Raw genomic sequence first — 14,235 nt, 5'->3', positions numbered from 1 at the left:
CTATTGTTTACATCTGGGACGTTTGATCCCACCTCTCCACCTTAGTCTCGACCTGTATCTCGAGGTCATCTTCAGCGTAGCATTGGAGCTGTTAGTGCGCGGTACGGTCTTGACAGGCCTTGCAGGCTAACTTGGTGATGACTGATGACATTCCGTAGATCCCGTATTCCACGAAAGCTACGCCACATCATGACTTTGCAGCAACCAATCGTTCTTGTAGTGTGATGGCGCCTTCAATCGGATCGGACCCGCGCGTCGTTCCACGTCAGCTTCGACTCGTCACATCCAGGCAACAACCGTCCTGGGTTGTCTAACAATCCCAACCTCTCGTCCAATCTCTTAAAAAGACACCTCTCGACTTCATCCTCTTCTCTGTTCATTTCTACGGCCAACGTCAAGATGGAACCCAACATGGACCACCCTCACCACCCTCCTCCCGGTCACGGCCACCCACCCCCTCAACATGGGCACTTTGAAAGGACAACCGCCGAATTCTTCAACCACACCTCGGCCCGGCGCATCGACACACAATGCGTCATCGCCGCCACCCTCAAAAGGCAATATCCCAGCCTCGAACTAACCATCGCACCCATCTACTCGGCCAACCTTCTCGGCTTCGCTGCGGCCGGCCACGCCACCATCACCCCGCTCACCGAAGACCTCTGCTCCTCCGCCAACAAGTACCCCACCAGCCTTTCCACAACATCGTACGTCCCGCCCGCCCGACGCATCGACAACTCCCCCGGCTTTTTGGTCAAAGACATCATCTTTGCAAAGTACCTCCTCAAATGGCAATCCAAGGAATTCATTCTGTACATCGTCGATGGGCGCGACGGGGCCTCGGCCTACCCGCACCTGAAGAACAACTACATCTTGGCTCCGTCGACGCACCTCTCCGAGTCGCTGTTGTTGGCCGCCGGGAAATGGTCCGACTCGCTGCTGAATGAAATTTGGGTATATGATCACGGACGGTGGGAGAAGAGTCGGGAACTGTGGGAGAGTATCCAGGGAGCGAGCTGGGAGAATGTGATTTTGGATGGAGACATGAAGGAGGCCCTTATCCAGGATCACTTGAATTTCTTTGAGAGCAAGGAGACGTACAAAAAGTTGAAGGTGCCATGGAAGAGGGGAGTCATTTACTGGGGCCCGCCGGGGAACGGAAAGACGATCAGTATCAAGGCCATGATGAAGACGTTGTTGGATCGGGACGAGAGCGTGCCGAGTTTGTATGTGAGGAGTTTGGTTTCGGTGAGTGCCCTTTATCCATCCGTTGACCCAGAGTATAAAACGGGGAGTGCTAACAGACGTAGTACGCCGGCCCTGAATACGCCCTCTCGCAAATCTTCCAAAAAGCCCGCCAGTTCGCCCCCTGCTACCTCATCTTTGAAGACCTCGACTCCCTCGTCACCGACAACGTGCGCTCCTACTTCCTCAACGAAGTCGACGGCCTCAAATCCAACGACGGCATCTTCATGATCGGATCCACCAACCACCTGGAACGGCTCGATCCCGGCATCTCGAAGCGCCCTTCACGGTTCGATCGCAAGTACCTCTTCCCCAACCCGGACCTCAAGCAGAGAGTCGCGTACTGCAAGTTCTGGCAGAACAAGCTAAAGGGGAACGAAACAATTGAGTTTCCGGATGTGTTGACCCAGAAGATTGCCGAGATCACGGATGACTTCAGCTTTGCGTACATCCAGGAAGCCTTTGTGGCGAGTTTGCTGACTATTGCGAGGGATTCCAAGGAGAAGGAGGAGATTTTGGCAAACAGTGGGATCGAGGATGATTGGGAGAGGTTGACACTGGAGGACTCGGATGGCAGTGATGATGGAGGTGACGATGGAGATGATGAGGATCTCGACAAGTATGTGCTTTGGGTGGAGATCAAGAAGCAGGTTGCGATTCTGAGAGAGGGGATTGAGCATGAGGATTGATGCTCGTATTAGCCATGCATTCGCGTCTACTGAAAGGGTGGACTCGAAGAGTACGGGTTTACGAAAAGTCCAGCGGGCGAACTAAGTGATTGAGTACAGCTAAAGCATACCTCTACTGCTATTACCAAGCAATTACACTGACTTTTCATTATTGACCATGTCCCCAGGTTGACCCCAATCATCTAGCAACCTCTGAAGCTCCTCGGAGGTTATCTCATCGTATTCGAAGTCAAGGCCCAGAAGCGAATCGACAAAGTCGTCAGCGTTGACTACCAAGTCCGGAAGATGAGGTGGCGTGAGAGTGTCAAGAGACTCCGACGCTGATGGTGTCGTACCCGATCCACTGCCGCTCTCCCTTGGTTTGCCGTGAGAGGAATCCACTTCTGTAGTAGGTTGCGGTCGCGGGTCGTGTCCAGATGCTGGTGACTGTCGGTATACATCAAGTAACCTCGATTGCAGGTTTGATATGATTTCAACTAGCCGCGGCATTAAGCGCTCTCTGTTCTGGAAATCCTGGTCAGGCAAGCCTTCAAGCTCCCTTCGGACAATCGGAGGCATTTCTCTCCGAATGAACCTCGCATAATCCTCCAATTCGCTGCCGTCTGATTCCTCATAATCTGTGAATTGAGAACTGTTAACGGTCTGGGCACATTATTGTAGTCAATCACACAAGAAGCGAAGGCTTACAGGGCGACGGAATCGAGTCTTTATCGTCATCCGGAAACAAGATCATGTACATGTGACGCCATTTCTCCTCGTCTGTCATGTCACCATGCGTCTTTTTGCGACTGAGCAGTTTCTCCTTTTGTTCCGGAGTAACACCATCAACTATACTCAAGTTTGGTTGTTTCTCGCACGATGGATCTGTTTGGAGATGGGCAACGAGCGACTTGTTGTTCTTGTGGGTGCTCCAACAGCGCGGGCACTGGATGAGTTCGTGACGTCGGTATAAATGACTCCTGATGCTAGTAGGTTAGCCCACAATCCGGTAGAAGACGTCGCATAGGTAACTTTGGGGATGGCATACTTGACCCGGTGAATCTCATCCCAGCCCGGTCCTGGACAAGACGTCCACTTGGAATACTTGCGAGCATTCCTCTTGAAAAAGGGGCAAGAAAACTTCCGGCCATCGTCTACTTTCTGTCTCTTCCGGCTGCCATCGTGGTCACCGTCATCCTCGGCCGCATGCTTTCGTATTCCATTGCTTTGGTTGGTACCATTGACCGGGCGTCCGATTTCACTCCTCATAGTGTTGACAGCAAGGTGCAGGTTGGGAGTAGGAGTTGAGTCGTGCAAAATGCCATTGATTTTGGTTGAAGGTTCGGGTCCATCATCGAGCTCAAGCACTGAAGGATACCATGATACAGAGGTATGATTGGTTAGAAACCCAGGGGCACTAGGCAAGTTTTTTGAGAAGCGGAAGTCTTCGCTGTCTCTAGAGGTAGCCGGTACAGGGAGTTCTAATGCGGTCCACGGATCTGGCAAGCACTCGCCCGAACGCCCTTCCTTAGAAGGTTCCCCTAAAGAACCTGCGCTATACGACACATCAACACCGGAATCTATTGTTCCATTCTCGAAATGGAGATAATGATTCAATGGGCGACATGGAGAAGGTATATTGAACTGTACATGTGGGATACAGTCGTAGGTATTGAACTTGAAGGGGTCGTTCTCAGAAGTAAAACCGTCGAGCAACGTGAGCTGCTGGAGGCAGAGCGATTCGGCGTTCTCAAGAGATTCTGGTGAAAAGGCTCAGTTGATGCTCGAACAGCATTGCCTTTGGATATCCACTCCAAGTATTGGCAAAAGTGTTGCATAATGCGATTGACTGTTCTTTGCCGACGCATGGCCATGATTTCCGTACCGGTCAGAGATGTCGATGATTCATTGTCCGAAACCACTCCACTGGTCACACTTGAGCTAGAGGTGGTCGTATAAGTGGTCTCGGGAGTAGCGTTAGTGACAGCTTGGGATGGCGACGGGCTCTCGTCTTCATGGCTGAGGGACACTGGAGTTTCCGCCGTCTTGTGAGCAGGGTTTGTGTCGACAGTTCCGGAAGAGGGTTTTGTACCTTCATCCGTAACGGTCAGTGTGTTGGGGGAGGACATGTTGACGCCTGGGAGATCGAGTAAGCGTGTCTGGCGTAGTGGTGAGGGCCTGCAGACAAAAAGGCGGAAGATGGTGCGCTGCGGTCAGGCAGAGAAGTGAAGTTGGAGGCTACGGCGCTGAACAAAGATGTTGGTCGGATAAATCATGCGCAGGGGATGCTACCGACCTGTCTGTGTAGCAAGCCAGACGGGTTTGCACAACTGCGCAAAACCATTCCCCGTTCTGCCATACAGACTCGAGACGGGAACCAATGGATTCTGGCGAAGTGTTACATTCAGCGAATCCAATGCTGGTTCGTTGTGACAGGGGTTTGCAAAGCATCACAGAAAACTCAACCAACGAGACAACCACATTCAAGGCGAGGAAGATTGGCGAGACTGTCTGAAGACTAGAAAATGCATAAAGTTGATACCTACCTATCTTATGCAAAGAATTTGACTAATTACCGCACTAAACAATCCAGGGTAAATATGTACCGTTCACTGGTCTCTTCAGCTTCCACTGCGCATCGGATTGGACGTCGTAAATGATTGGCTTCCCGAAGTCGAGAGCCAATAGTGGTCGGCGCACTTTGTAATTATTTAATGAACCAATAAACAGCTGGCTTCGGCCTGTTGTGAAGCTGTGGAAAAGCGTGTCCTGGAATGATCAATGTTTTAGGATGCCAAGGACGAGGCCAATGCCAAAGGATTGGGACACGAAATAAACCCAACACAAGGCAATCAAGAAATAAAACAGGAAAAAAAAAAAAAAAAAAAAAAAAAAAAAAAAAAAAAAAAAAAAAAAAAAAAGAAAGAAAGAGAGAGAGAGAGAGTCACAAAAGTCAAACCGCCCCGTACCATTCCACTTCGTCCTCCGCCGGCAGCAGTTTCTGTTATTCGCATTGATGGGTCTTGCCTGCTTGCCACGAGCGTGACACCCGTCTGGTGAGCATAGCGAAGAGTAGCAAACTCCCGAGAATGGCCTTTGTCGGGCAGCCGTGCATGATACTTTTCCCAGCTAACCCTCCCGAACTCTGGACTGCTGCCATGGGTAGCATGTGGGAACAGAAACCGCAATCCACGCGTAGGTAACCATAGACTCAGTCAACATGACCCAGTCAGGATGGTTGGGCCTCGCCCCAGTGATGCCGTGGCCGCGGTCGATTACCCACGCGGGGTAGTAGAGCAGGAGCGCAAGATCACGGGCGCAGCCGTAGTTGGGATCAATGTAGATGCCACCATAGTGGCGCAGGAGAAAGCAGCGGAGAGTATTGGCTCGTTGGACAGGACATGTGTAGCTGTCGTAGGTATCAAGGAACCATTCGTAGTGTGTCTCTAAGCCGGCGGGAGGCGTTGCTGGTCCATAGCCTGTACTCGAAGTCGGGATTTGTTCTTGTGCGTACGTGGGCCCAGTCGGTGGGAATGGTCTCGTTGCGGGGGTCTCGCTAGTTGTGGTAGACTTGGTGGATGGTCTTGGGGATATACTGGTCTTTGCTTCGGCTTGGGGTGTTGGATCTACTCGCAGCATCGGCTGGTGTTAGGGATGAAGTGGCAAAGTAGTGCGGGATGTGGATCACGGCTCGAGTATTGGGTATGTTCGGAAGGAGGACGGCGAGGCCGAGAAACCTGGCGCTTACGGCGGGCATGCTGGGTAAGAGCTTGTGTAGATCCGACAGGTCAGTATGGGGGTATCAAACTCCGCGAGAAGAGATGGGACGGGTTGAAGACGGAACCCGTGGTCTTTGCTGGACCATTGCAAGGAATTCCACGAGCATGGTGTTGTCTCGGCAGAGTACATCTCGTCTGAGAACAGTGCATTGGGCAACAGAGCTTCAGCCTGGGAGACTGTGGTGGATGATGTCATACTTGTAGCAGGGGTCAATATGAACTGCGGGGGTGGATCGTCCGGCCGCTAACAGCCCCGCTACGGACCGCCCCCGCTGTGCATATGACACTTCATCCCATCGCATCGCATCTTCGACTCTTCCGCTTCCTTGGGGCAGCCTTCTCCACGACAAATCTTCCCCACTGACTCTTCAACCCATCTCGATTTTCAACCATAGTTGCCGGCGCCCAGAAGATCCCCCCGGATTCGTATCCAGCCACCTCTACTGCATAGTACTTTGGCAGCTTGGCCAGGGCAGTGGCTGCAGCGGGGCCCCGCTTCCGAGGCCGAGCAGCCTGCAGTCAGCTTAGAGGTACCTGGGATTAAGACATCTGCAGTCAGCGACCAATATTGACAACAAGCTGAGCGGTGTGAGAATATGACATTGTGTTGGTGGGTCCCGGCATTCACTGGGCCCAGTCCCCACTCTGTGCCCTGCCCAGACCGCACCACATCTAGCCTTCCAGACTCCGCCAGTCTCCCTCTCTCTCTCTCTCTCTCTCTCGATAGGACACACACTCAATCAATCGTATTCAACCGCTTGATCTCGTTGGTGATCTCACACATTGTCGTTGCTCTCTTGACAGAAATACCCTATCATCGTCTAGAGAGCTCATATAACTAGAGCAAGTTTGCCACAACTATGCTGGATGACCACCACGTGCCCCTGGCACCTATGCAGGGACCTTGCATAAAATAGAAATCCCACATCCTCCTGCCCCTTTCGGTCATCGACTGAATGGTACGAGCTGCTTATCCCTTTATATTGCCTAAGACTTGAGTTAACAAGCCTCTTGGGTAACAGATATAGGTAAGCAAGGAAACTACACCGAGTGCCGATCTCGTCGGGCGGAGACTAAGCAGTCAATGAATGCCCTGAGCCATTGCAGATCGAGCCATAAGGCGGAGTTGCAGTTGCTCCGGGATAGTCACCGAAGGATTCTTACGGTGCCTCCGTAGGAAGACATCAGGCTGACCTGCACATCTAACTAAGGGATAGGGCAAGACGGTGTGAACTGACTAACGGGTCGTACACCTGTGGCCGTTTTTGGTTCTCACCGACTTCCAAAGAGTAGCCAGACGCGGTACGGGGCAGTTGCCACTTACTGTATCAAACAGCCTTACAAGGAAGTACCCGTGGAACATGACGACGTGAACCTCATATTCGTTTGTTATGAGACGTAATAGAATGGAAGTAGACGCCCTCAGGAGCAGAGCAAGGAATATATCTATATAAGAGGCCCCAAGATGGCGTCAATCGTCTCCTGTCTTGCATCATCAACTCACTCACACATCAGCACCTACACCACGAGACTCTAGACATTCCCAACGAGAAACAACCCCTCGCCCAGAATGCAGTTCTTCACTACCATCCAGGCTCTTGCCCTGCTCGCCACCGGCGCCCTCGCCATGCCCAACAACATCGAGGCTGCCGACCTCGCCGCCCGTACCCTCGAGGCTCGTGTCAATTGCAACCAGATTCTCCCGGCTTGCAACGGCGGCCACGTCGTTGGACAGACCAACTGCCGCTGCAAAGGCCAGAAGGAGACATGCGACCTGTGGACCTGCCCTGGCGGGTCCCCCAATGTCGTAAGTCCTCAGACCCCCCTATTTCTTTTGCAATGCGAATGGAACACCCACTGATGGAATCTCTACTTGACACAGATGGTCTGTGGTCAGGCCGGTACCGGATGCGTCTGGGTCTAAGGGATGAGCACCTGTCTCCTCAGAAAACCCTGGTGTCGCCAAGGGAACACTCGTATCTTCAACGCTCTTGCAAAGGGTACAATGTACAAGCGGCTAGGCGATGGACACCAGCATGATTCTGGATATCTGATGATGAATTTTCTCTTGTATACGACTATAGTCACTCTTTAAAAGCCAATGTGAAAGTCATTGCCTGGGCCCGGGCATTACCTGAATCGTTCTGGTCGATGTGAGAACACCACAGACCGATCCGTCCCCCTAACTTTGATCCTGAGTCAACTCCAGCCTTGATCTGATGCGACAAGCCAGATCCCCGCTCAAGACTTTTATGCAGTGTCAATATCTCTGATGATTGGTGTTAACGTGTCCTTCTCTTTCTGCGAAACATGTGGTCTCTCAACCAGGATCCCGCTGCATCAAGTCTCGAGCTGCCAACAAGGACCTCAGCGTCCAGCATCAAGGACATCCGGAGACAGACAAACGCCGATCATATTCCCTATAGCTGGCTACTACCCTATGCTCAAGCACAACAAGCGCCTTTACCCGCCGGGTATTACTACCTCCCTGTTCCCAGCAGTCCAGGGATAGCCGTGTACTGCCAAGCGAAACATCACTGTCACTTTGGTCAATGCAACGCTGTTCGTAACATGATGTGTGGCCACTTTGTCTTTTTGAACCTGTAGGTATCTTGTGAATGTTGCACAATCCCTAATTTCTCAGGGACAACTTCCACGCCCTAAGAGTGTCCAAAGGCCGAAATGTTCTCCAGCACAACAACCCGTTTGATATGGACTTTGTTGGTCTTTTCTCTACTGGCCACGGCAGTGTGCAGACATGGAGCAAACGCCACAGTTTTCAACTCCAACCTCACATCCAACCCATCGCTCCGACAGCAATGCCCAAACCTGACCTCCTTTCAACGGTCCTCAACCTCGTCTCAAGCAGCTTGTCCCGGCCTCCTAGGAATTTTTCCAGAAAACAACACCCCCATCGAACACTTTAACCTGCCCTGGTCCTTTCCGCCCAAATGCATGTCCGTCCGATCTTCAGCCGCCTCCTCCGCGTCTTCTTCTCCATTCTTTGGTTGCTCCCGTCCCCCCGCAGATAAATGCAGCACAGCCGAAAACGCATACTGCTTGTTTTCCTCTCAGAACTTCCGAAACGGGCAGGGACTCAGCCTGATCGTTTCAACCACCGCGGCCGCAAACCTACTAGGCATGGGGGCCTTGAATGACGGTCTAGCTCCTTGGACTTCTCATGTTCGAAAGCAGCGGGAAATGCCGTACCAGATTACGGACGTGAAGGGAAAGGGGAACGGGGTAGTGGCCACAAGGCCCATCAAACAAGGGGAGATCCTCATGGTGGATGTCCCGGCTTTGTTGATAAGTGAAGAGTTCTTGAGGGAAACTGAACGAGAGGGGAAGGGGCATCTGAGAAGACGGATGGTAAAGAGGGGGCTGGAGCAATTGCCGGAAAGCACGAGACGCAACGTGTTGGAGCTGCAAAAGGGACCGGGAAGTTACGAGATCGATGCGATCTTGGGGATCAACCTCAAGGGACTAGGAGGTGATCGTTTAGAAACGGACTCGGCACTGGCACTGCTGGAGGAACAAGAGTCGGAGGAGTACGGGGAGGGCTACGCGGCGGAGGGAATGATGGGGTTGTTTGTCGAGGTTGCGGTAGGTTTCGAGGATTGACGTCAAAAATGGCAGGAGATGCTGACTGAATGACCAGCGGATCAACCACTCCTGCCGACCAAAGTGAGTTCGGTCTACCCACATGGTGCCGAAGGAAGCTAACGGCTTGTTGCAGCGCTCGCCTCCGATTCTCCAAGAACCGACTCACCATGGAAGTCATATCCTACCGGCCCATCTTTCCAGGGGAAGAGATTCTCATCAGTTGTACGCTTTCGCCCTGCCTTCAAATGCGGATCCAAAGCTGACGCATCTAGACACCCCCCTCACCCTCCCCCCCTCGGACCGCCATCACTTTCTCCAACAAACCCACCACTTCACCTGCCACTGCCCGCTCTGCACTTCTCTGTCCGATGACCCCTCGGCTAATACTCCCGCCGCCGAATCCCACTCTCGCCGCCAGCACCTGAACGAGCTATGGACCACGATGCTCCACGCCAAGTCTGAAGGCTTCTACCAAGACGCCATCAACATCCTAAATGATTGGCTCGACTTTGCAGAGGTGGAAGGACTCTTGCCGTTAATGGGAGAGTATCACGGGGTTATGGCGGAGTTGCATCTTGTGCTGGCAGAACGGGGAAGCCCTGGGGGTAAGGAGGTGGATCGAGACCTAGCGCTGAGGGGGGCGTTGAGGGAGGCCAGGATGGCGGTCGATGCGTGGGTGAGGTTGGGAAGTGTTGATGGTGGGAAGACGGAGGATGCGAGGGTATTTCTCGAAAAGGTGTTCAAGTTGAAGGAAAGGAGAAAAGGAAGATGAGGTTTTATGAAATGGCTTCAGTCGACAATGGACCGGCATGTGAGGAGTGGGTCAGGTAGCCTTGAGCGGCCTTCTCAACCCAGTAGAGGCATTCTCCAGTATCCAAAAACAGTCATCATCCCCAACTTCCAAGAGTACCATCGATGAGATTATCAATGATAAGCCAATTCTTCCGCTTGCACATATTCAGCAAGTGTCTTGACATCCACCAATCGCGTTCCGCAATTGTGGCACGCATTGCTACGTTGCAAGGGTCCGCTCAACACCAAGACTCCAATCAAGCGATACGATAACCCGGAAAGAAACAACGACCCCACGTGCCGGAGATACACCAAAGACTGGCTGCTTTGTCAATCTTTACCCTCGCGGTCGTAAATCTCACTGTACCTACAGCATGGCTGGACGTGGGGTTTGCTAGTTGGGGAGTTAGCTGCTGTCAACGGAGATATAAACCGTTAACTGCCCGCTCCGACAGTTTCTTCTTCTGCCTTCGTCTTCCTCCTCGCCGTCTTCCTCCATCGACACCATGCCATCCACCCTCTCAACCCTCAGTTGGCTAGCCCTCGTAGCACCAGCCCTCGCCCTCCCCAGGCATGGCGGACCAGGCAAAAACCAGACGGGCATCAAACCCATCACGAGAATCCAGCTTGGCCCCCGACCGTACTGGCTAATCGACCAGTTGGAGGACTCCCCCCTCAAGACCAAGCTCCAATCTTGCTCCGAAAAGGAGATGCGCCCCAGCCGTTGGAGCATCGGTCACCGTGGCGGCGGCACGTTGCAGTTTCCCGAGGAGACGGAGGCGAGCATCCTGGCTGGTGTAAGTGTCTTTTCGGAACTGCAAGTGACCGTGATACTGACAGAGACAGACTCGTATGGGCGCGGGAATCGAAGAGTGCGACGTAACCTTTACCTCCGACCGGCAGCTCATCTGCCGGCACTCGCAATGCGACCTGCACACCACCACCAACATCCTCACGATCCCTTCGCTGGCCGCCAAGTGCACCGTCCCTTTTACTCCCTACAACGCCACGACCAAGCAATCGGCAACCGCCAAGTGCTGCACCAGTGATTTCACTCTCGCCGAGCTCACCGAGACCAAGGGGCTCTGCTCAAAGATGGACTCTTCCAACACCCAGGCTACAACACCGGAGGAATACCAGGGCAACGTACCCGGCTACCGCACCACGCTCTACTCCGGCCCCGGAACCTGCCACAAGCTGTTGACCGTCAAGGAGTACATTGCGCTCGTCGACGCGCTGGGCCTGGACTTTACGCCGGAGCTAAAGACGCCGGAGGTCAAGATGCCTTTTGGTTCCATCAACTTTACGCAAGAAGCGTTCGCCCAGCAGTTGATTGACCAGTTCAAGGCGGCGAAGATTGACCCCAAGCGCGTCTGGCTCCAGAGCTTCTTGTATGACGACGTGTTGTACTGGCTGCGCGCCGAGCCGGAGTTTGCAAAGCAGGCGATTCTTCTCGACGAGTCGGGTGATGCTCCGAGCACCATCTCCGCTGCCACTGCCTCCCTGGCAAAGTATGCCCAAGCCGGCGTCAAGATCGTTGCTCCTCCCCTCCAGTATCTGGTGTCGACAGTCACCGACCAGGACGGCAAGGTCAAGGTGGTTGCGAGCGAGTATGCCAAGCAGGCGAAGAAGCTTGGGTTGAAGGTGATCACCTGGAGTTTGGAACGGTCCGGATGGCTCGCGGACAGCACCAAGGGAGGGTATTACTACTCGACGATTGCGAATGCCACGGCGGCAAGGGGAGAGGGCGTTGTGTACGAGCTGCTCGATGTTCTGGCAAGCAAGGAGGTCGGGGCGATTGCCGTTTTCAGTGACTGGAGCGCGACCGTCAGTTACTATGCGAATTGCTTTGGGTTGTTTCCTTGATTGCGGTTGTTCTTGTACATACGAGACTGTGGTCTTGGGAGACTGTGGTCTAACGGATGGGATTGAGCCTCGTTTGCCAACGATTGTGATATCTGTCGGCGTCCGATGTCGTCTGTGCCCGAACGTCGGAGGTTTCGTGCTTTCGTACGTAAATTGGATCGTCTCTTCCATGGGCCGTCCTAGAGCTGGATGAAGGCTTCAGCGTTAGTTTTGCCGTGGAGTGGGCTGCCTGTGATTAGCCGTCGTCTCATTGGCCGAATGTTCGCCAGGGGGATCACCAAGGTGGGTGAAATGATGAGCTGTTAGTGCATGCCCACTATTCTACGGTATCCAGCGAGCTGTACTATCACTTGGACATTTTCCTCTGCCTGGGGACGAACGGCAGCACGTAGGGGTACCTGACAGAATGTAGAGGTACCGAGGCTGAGCGTGCAGTCGTCCCCATTCCAACGTCCAAGCTCTGGATGATAGACCAGTCGCTAACCAAAATAATAACGGATTTTCTAGAAACGCAGGCTGAGTCTGCAACAACGATTGATAACAAGATCGAGGGATTGAACTCAAAGTCCAAGAGACCCCATGATGCCTGAACTTTTTGTATCCGGCAAACTCTACCAATTGGGGGACGGCAGCTGCCGGGCAGCCTGTTCCTTGCGTTTCGGTGTTAAGCGGGCCCTTTTCCGTACCGAAGAGCGGCGGCTCGCAGCGCTTGCATATGCGTCTGTCTGGCCTGAACACGACTTTGTTGCTGGCATCTACCGAAAGATGTAATCGGCCAGGTCAACTTGGTCGTCGTCGTCTTTAAGGATTTGTAGGCATCTCAAACCCTGATGGAACCGTAATGCCAGAGCCCTCGGTATCTGGCTCTGTCTTGAATGTAACCAGCTCCTCTATCTTGATCCTAACCGGCTGCGACTCTGTCTTGACGTTCGCCGGTTTCGTCTCCATCTTGACAGTGACCGGCTGCGACTCTGTCTTGAGGCTAACTGTCTCTGCCTCTGTCTTGATAGTGACGGGTATCAACCGATCGCGAGGCTCCGGTTCATCGACTAGAGCATCATCGGGCTTCCGCTGCCCCGCTGACATGAACTGCTCCGAAGTGAGCTCGCTTCTTCGGAGGCTTTCGACAATAACCGCCAGGGACCGGCACAAAGGGTCAGCAGGCAAGTCCTCGTCCCTGTGGCCTCTGCTACCCTAGGGTCCCAATCCTGCCAGTGAGTGCGGCCGTTGAGGATCTTGTCGCCACGGTGAGCTTTGGCCATTTTTCGAGTGAATTCCAAGCGCGGCCCTGGGATCTTCCCGGTGTCAGGCGCTGAGCTTATCGCTGCAGTGGTTGTCGCTGTGGAAGGAAGGAAGTCGTCTGATTGGTCGGATGTTTTTCAGGACGACCACCGAAGTGGGTCAATGAGGGAATGTTAGTGCAAGTCCACTATGAGACGCTATATAGGAGCCAACACTATCACTTATACATTTTCCTCTCCTGTCAGGAACTGCTGTAGGATGGTGGGAGGCACCGAGGCTGAGGATCTGGATTCAGTACAGGTATTGTCAAAGATCTGTCCCCAACCGGACAAAATCTTTTATTGTAATGACGAAACCGACAACAATATTGCCACTTGGTTATATGGTTGGGACGCGATGGCTATTTCGGCCTTTGAATATATCTGACTCTCTGACCCCGAGAAAGTCCTAGATAGGTAGCTGGCCTCGATGTACCGAAGTGCTGGAGCCTCAAGCTGCTTTTCGTACTCATCAAGCGCCAATTGCAGACAAAGTTCTTCCAACAGAATGAATTGTGCTTCGTTTTTGCACACAAACTCTTTCAACTCTTCTACCCCCTTGCCACAGAGCTTGAGCTTAGCGAGATATTTGGTCCTAATCGGGCTGGTAAGCCCTTTTACGACTATTTCTCCGTCTGCCCTGATTGTACTCCCCGCGCGGGCGATGTACGTGCGGGTGATTGTGGAGGTGTTGGTTGTTCCAGTCACACATTTCCTGCCAAGCAGTTGTTAGATGAGGCCAACGAAATGATTTCTGACCAACTCACGATAGATGAGTGGCGCTGGTTGGTGGCATTGTTGGCGCCGTAGAGGTTGGTGATTGTTAATGATCTTCTCGTGCCTGTCCATGGAAGACACGGCGGGAGGATCACAAAAAGAGACAGATGGCGAGTATTGTCGAAGGGAGGAAAAGTAAAAGCTAGGGTAGGCTATGTTTTTGGATATGACTACTGGTGATTTATATATACCTCTACTACAACTGGATAGTTTGAACGGACTGCT

The 14,235-nt window shown here is 52.9% G+C and overlaps 7 protein-coding genes across 7 annotated transcripts; 4 read left to right on the top strand and 3 right to left on the bottom strand.

The window, feature by feature from the left end:
• Positions 1–147: 147 nt before the first annotated feature.
• On the top strand, positions 148–1,963 carry B0T23DRAFT_237763 (P-loop containing nucleoside triphosphate hydrolase protein). The gene is made up of 2 exons (XM_062833988.1): positions 148–1,248; positions 1,311–1,963. The coding sequence occupies exons 1-2, from the start codon at positions 400–402 to the stop codon at positions 1,932–1,934; spliced, it is 1,473 nt and encodes a 490-aa protein (XP_062688507.1). The 5' UTR covers positions 148–399; the 3' UTR covers positions 1,935–1,963.
• A 635-nt stretch (positions 1,964–2,598) lies between these two features.
• B0T23DRAFT_407842 (uncharacterized protein) lies at positions 2,599–4,042 on the bottom strand (the record flags this gene model as incomplete). Its single annotated transcript, XM_062839230.1, has 3 exons — positions 2,599–2,890; positions 2,932–3,557; positions 3,620–4,042. The coding sequence occupies 3 exons, from the start codon at positions 4,040–4,042 to the stop codon at positions 2,599–2,601; spliced, it is 1,341 nt and encodes a 446-aa protein (XP_062688506.1).
• Positions 4,043–4,842: 800 nt separating this feature from the next.
• On the bottom strand, positions 4,843–5,816 carry B0T23DRAFT_388779 (uncharacterized protein). Its single transcript, XM_062837774.1, has one exon. It carries the CDS (start codon positions 5,550–5,552, stop codon positions 5,043–5,045), a length of 510 nt encoding a protein of 169 aa, XP_062688505.1. The 5' UTR covers positions 5,553–5,816; the 3' UTR covers positions 4,843–5,042.
• A 2,457-nt stretch (positions 5,817–8,273) lies between these two features.
• Positions 8,274–9,668, top strand: B0T23DRAFT_237724 (uncharacterized protein). The gene is made up of 3 exons (XM_062833987.1): positions 8,274–9,376; positions 9,429–9,517; positions 9,568–9,668. Exon 1 carries the CDS (start codon positions 8,375–8,377, stop codon positions 9,311–9,313), a length of 939 nt encoding a protein of 312 aa, XP_062688504.1. The 5' UTR covers positions 8,274–8,374; the 3' UTR covers positions 9,314–9,376; positions 9,429–9,517; positions 9,568–9,668.
• B0T23DRAFT_388773 (uncharacterized protein) lies at positions 9,286–10,204 on the top strand. Its single transcript, XM_062837773.1, has 3 exons — positions 9,286–9,376; positions 9,429–9,517; positions 9,568–10,204. Exons 2-3 carry the CDS (start codon positions 9,463–9,465, stop codon positions 10,065–10,067), a joined length of 555 nt encoding a protein of 184 aa, XP_062688503.1. The 5' UTR covers positions 9,286–9,376; positions 9,429–9,462; the 3' UTR covers positions 10,068–10,204.
• A 158-nt stretch (positions 10,205–10,362) lies between these two features.
• B0T23DRAFT_345914 (PLC-like phosphodiesterase) lies at positions 10,363–12,266 on the top strand. Its single transcript, XM_062835962.1, has 2 exons — positions 10,363–10,884; positions 10,934–12,266. The coding sequence occupies exons 1-2, from the start codon at positions 10,594–10,596 to the stop codon at positions 11,951–11,953; spliced, it is 1,311 nt and encodes a 436-aa protein (XP_062688502.1). The 5' UTR covers positions 10,363–10,593; the 3' UTR covers positions 11,954–12,266.
• A 488-nt stretch (positions 12,267–12,754) lies between these two features.
• Positions 12,755–13,215, bottom strand: B0T23DRAFT_432332 (uncharacterized protein; the record flags this gene model as incomplete). The annotated part of the gene is made up of 2 exons (XM_062840375.1): positions 12,755–13,042; positions 13,147–13,215. 2 exons carry the CDS (start codon positions 13,213–13,215, stop codon positions 12,755–12,757), a joined length of 357 nt encoding a protein of 118 aa, XP_062688501.1.
• Positions 13,216–14,235: the final 1,020 nt, after the last annotated feature.

This window comes from Neurospora hispaniola (genome assembly GCF_033458365.1).
Source record: "Neurospora hispaniola strain FGSC 10403 chromosome Unknown B0T23scaffold_9, whole genome shotgun sequence".
Taxonomy (NCBI): Eukaryota; Fungi; Ascomycota; class Sordariomycetes; order Sordariales; family Sordariaceae; genus Neurospora; species Neurospora hispaniola.
The sequence above is the reverse complement of the archived record's forward strand: the minus strand, read 5'-3'. Positions and strand labels throughout refer to the sequence as shown.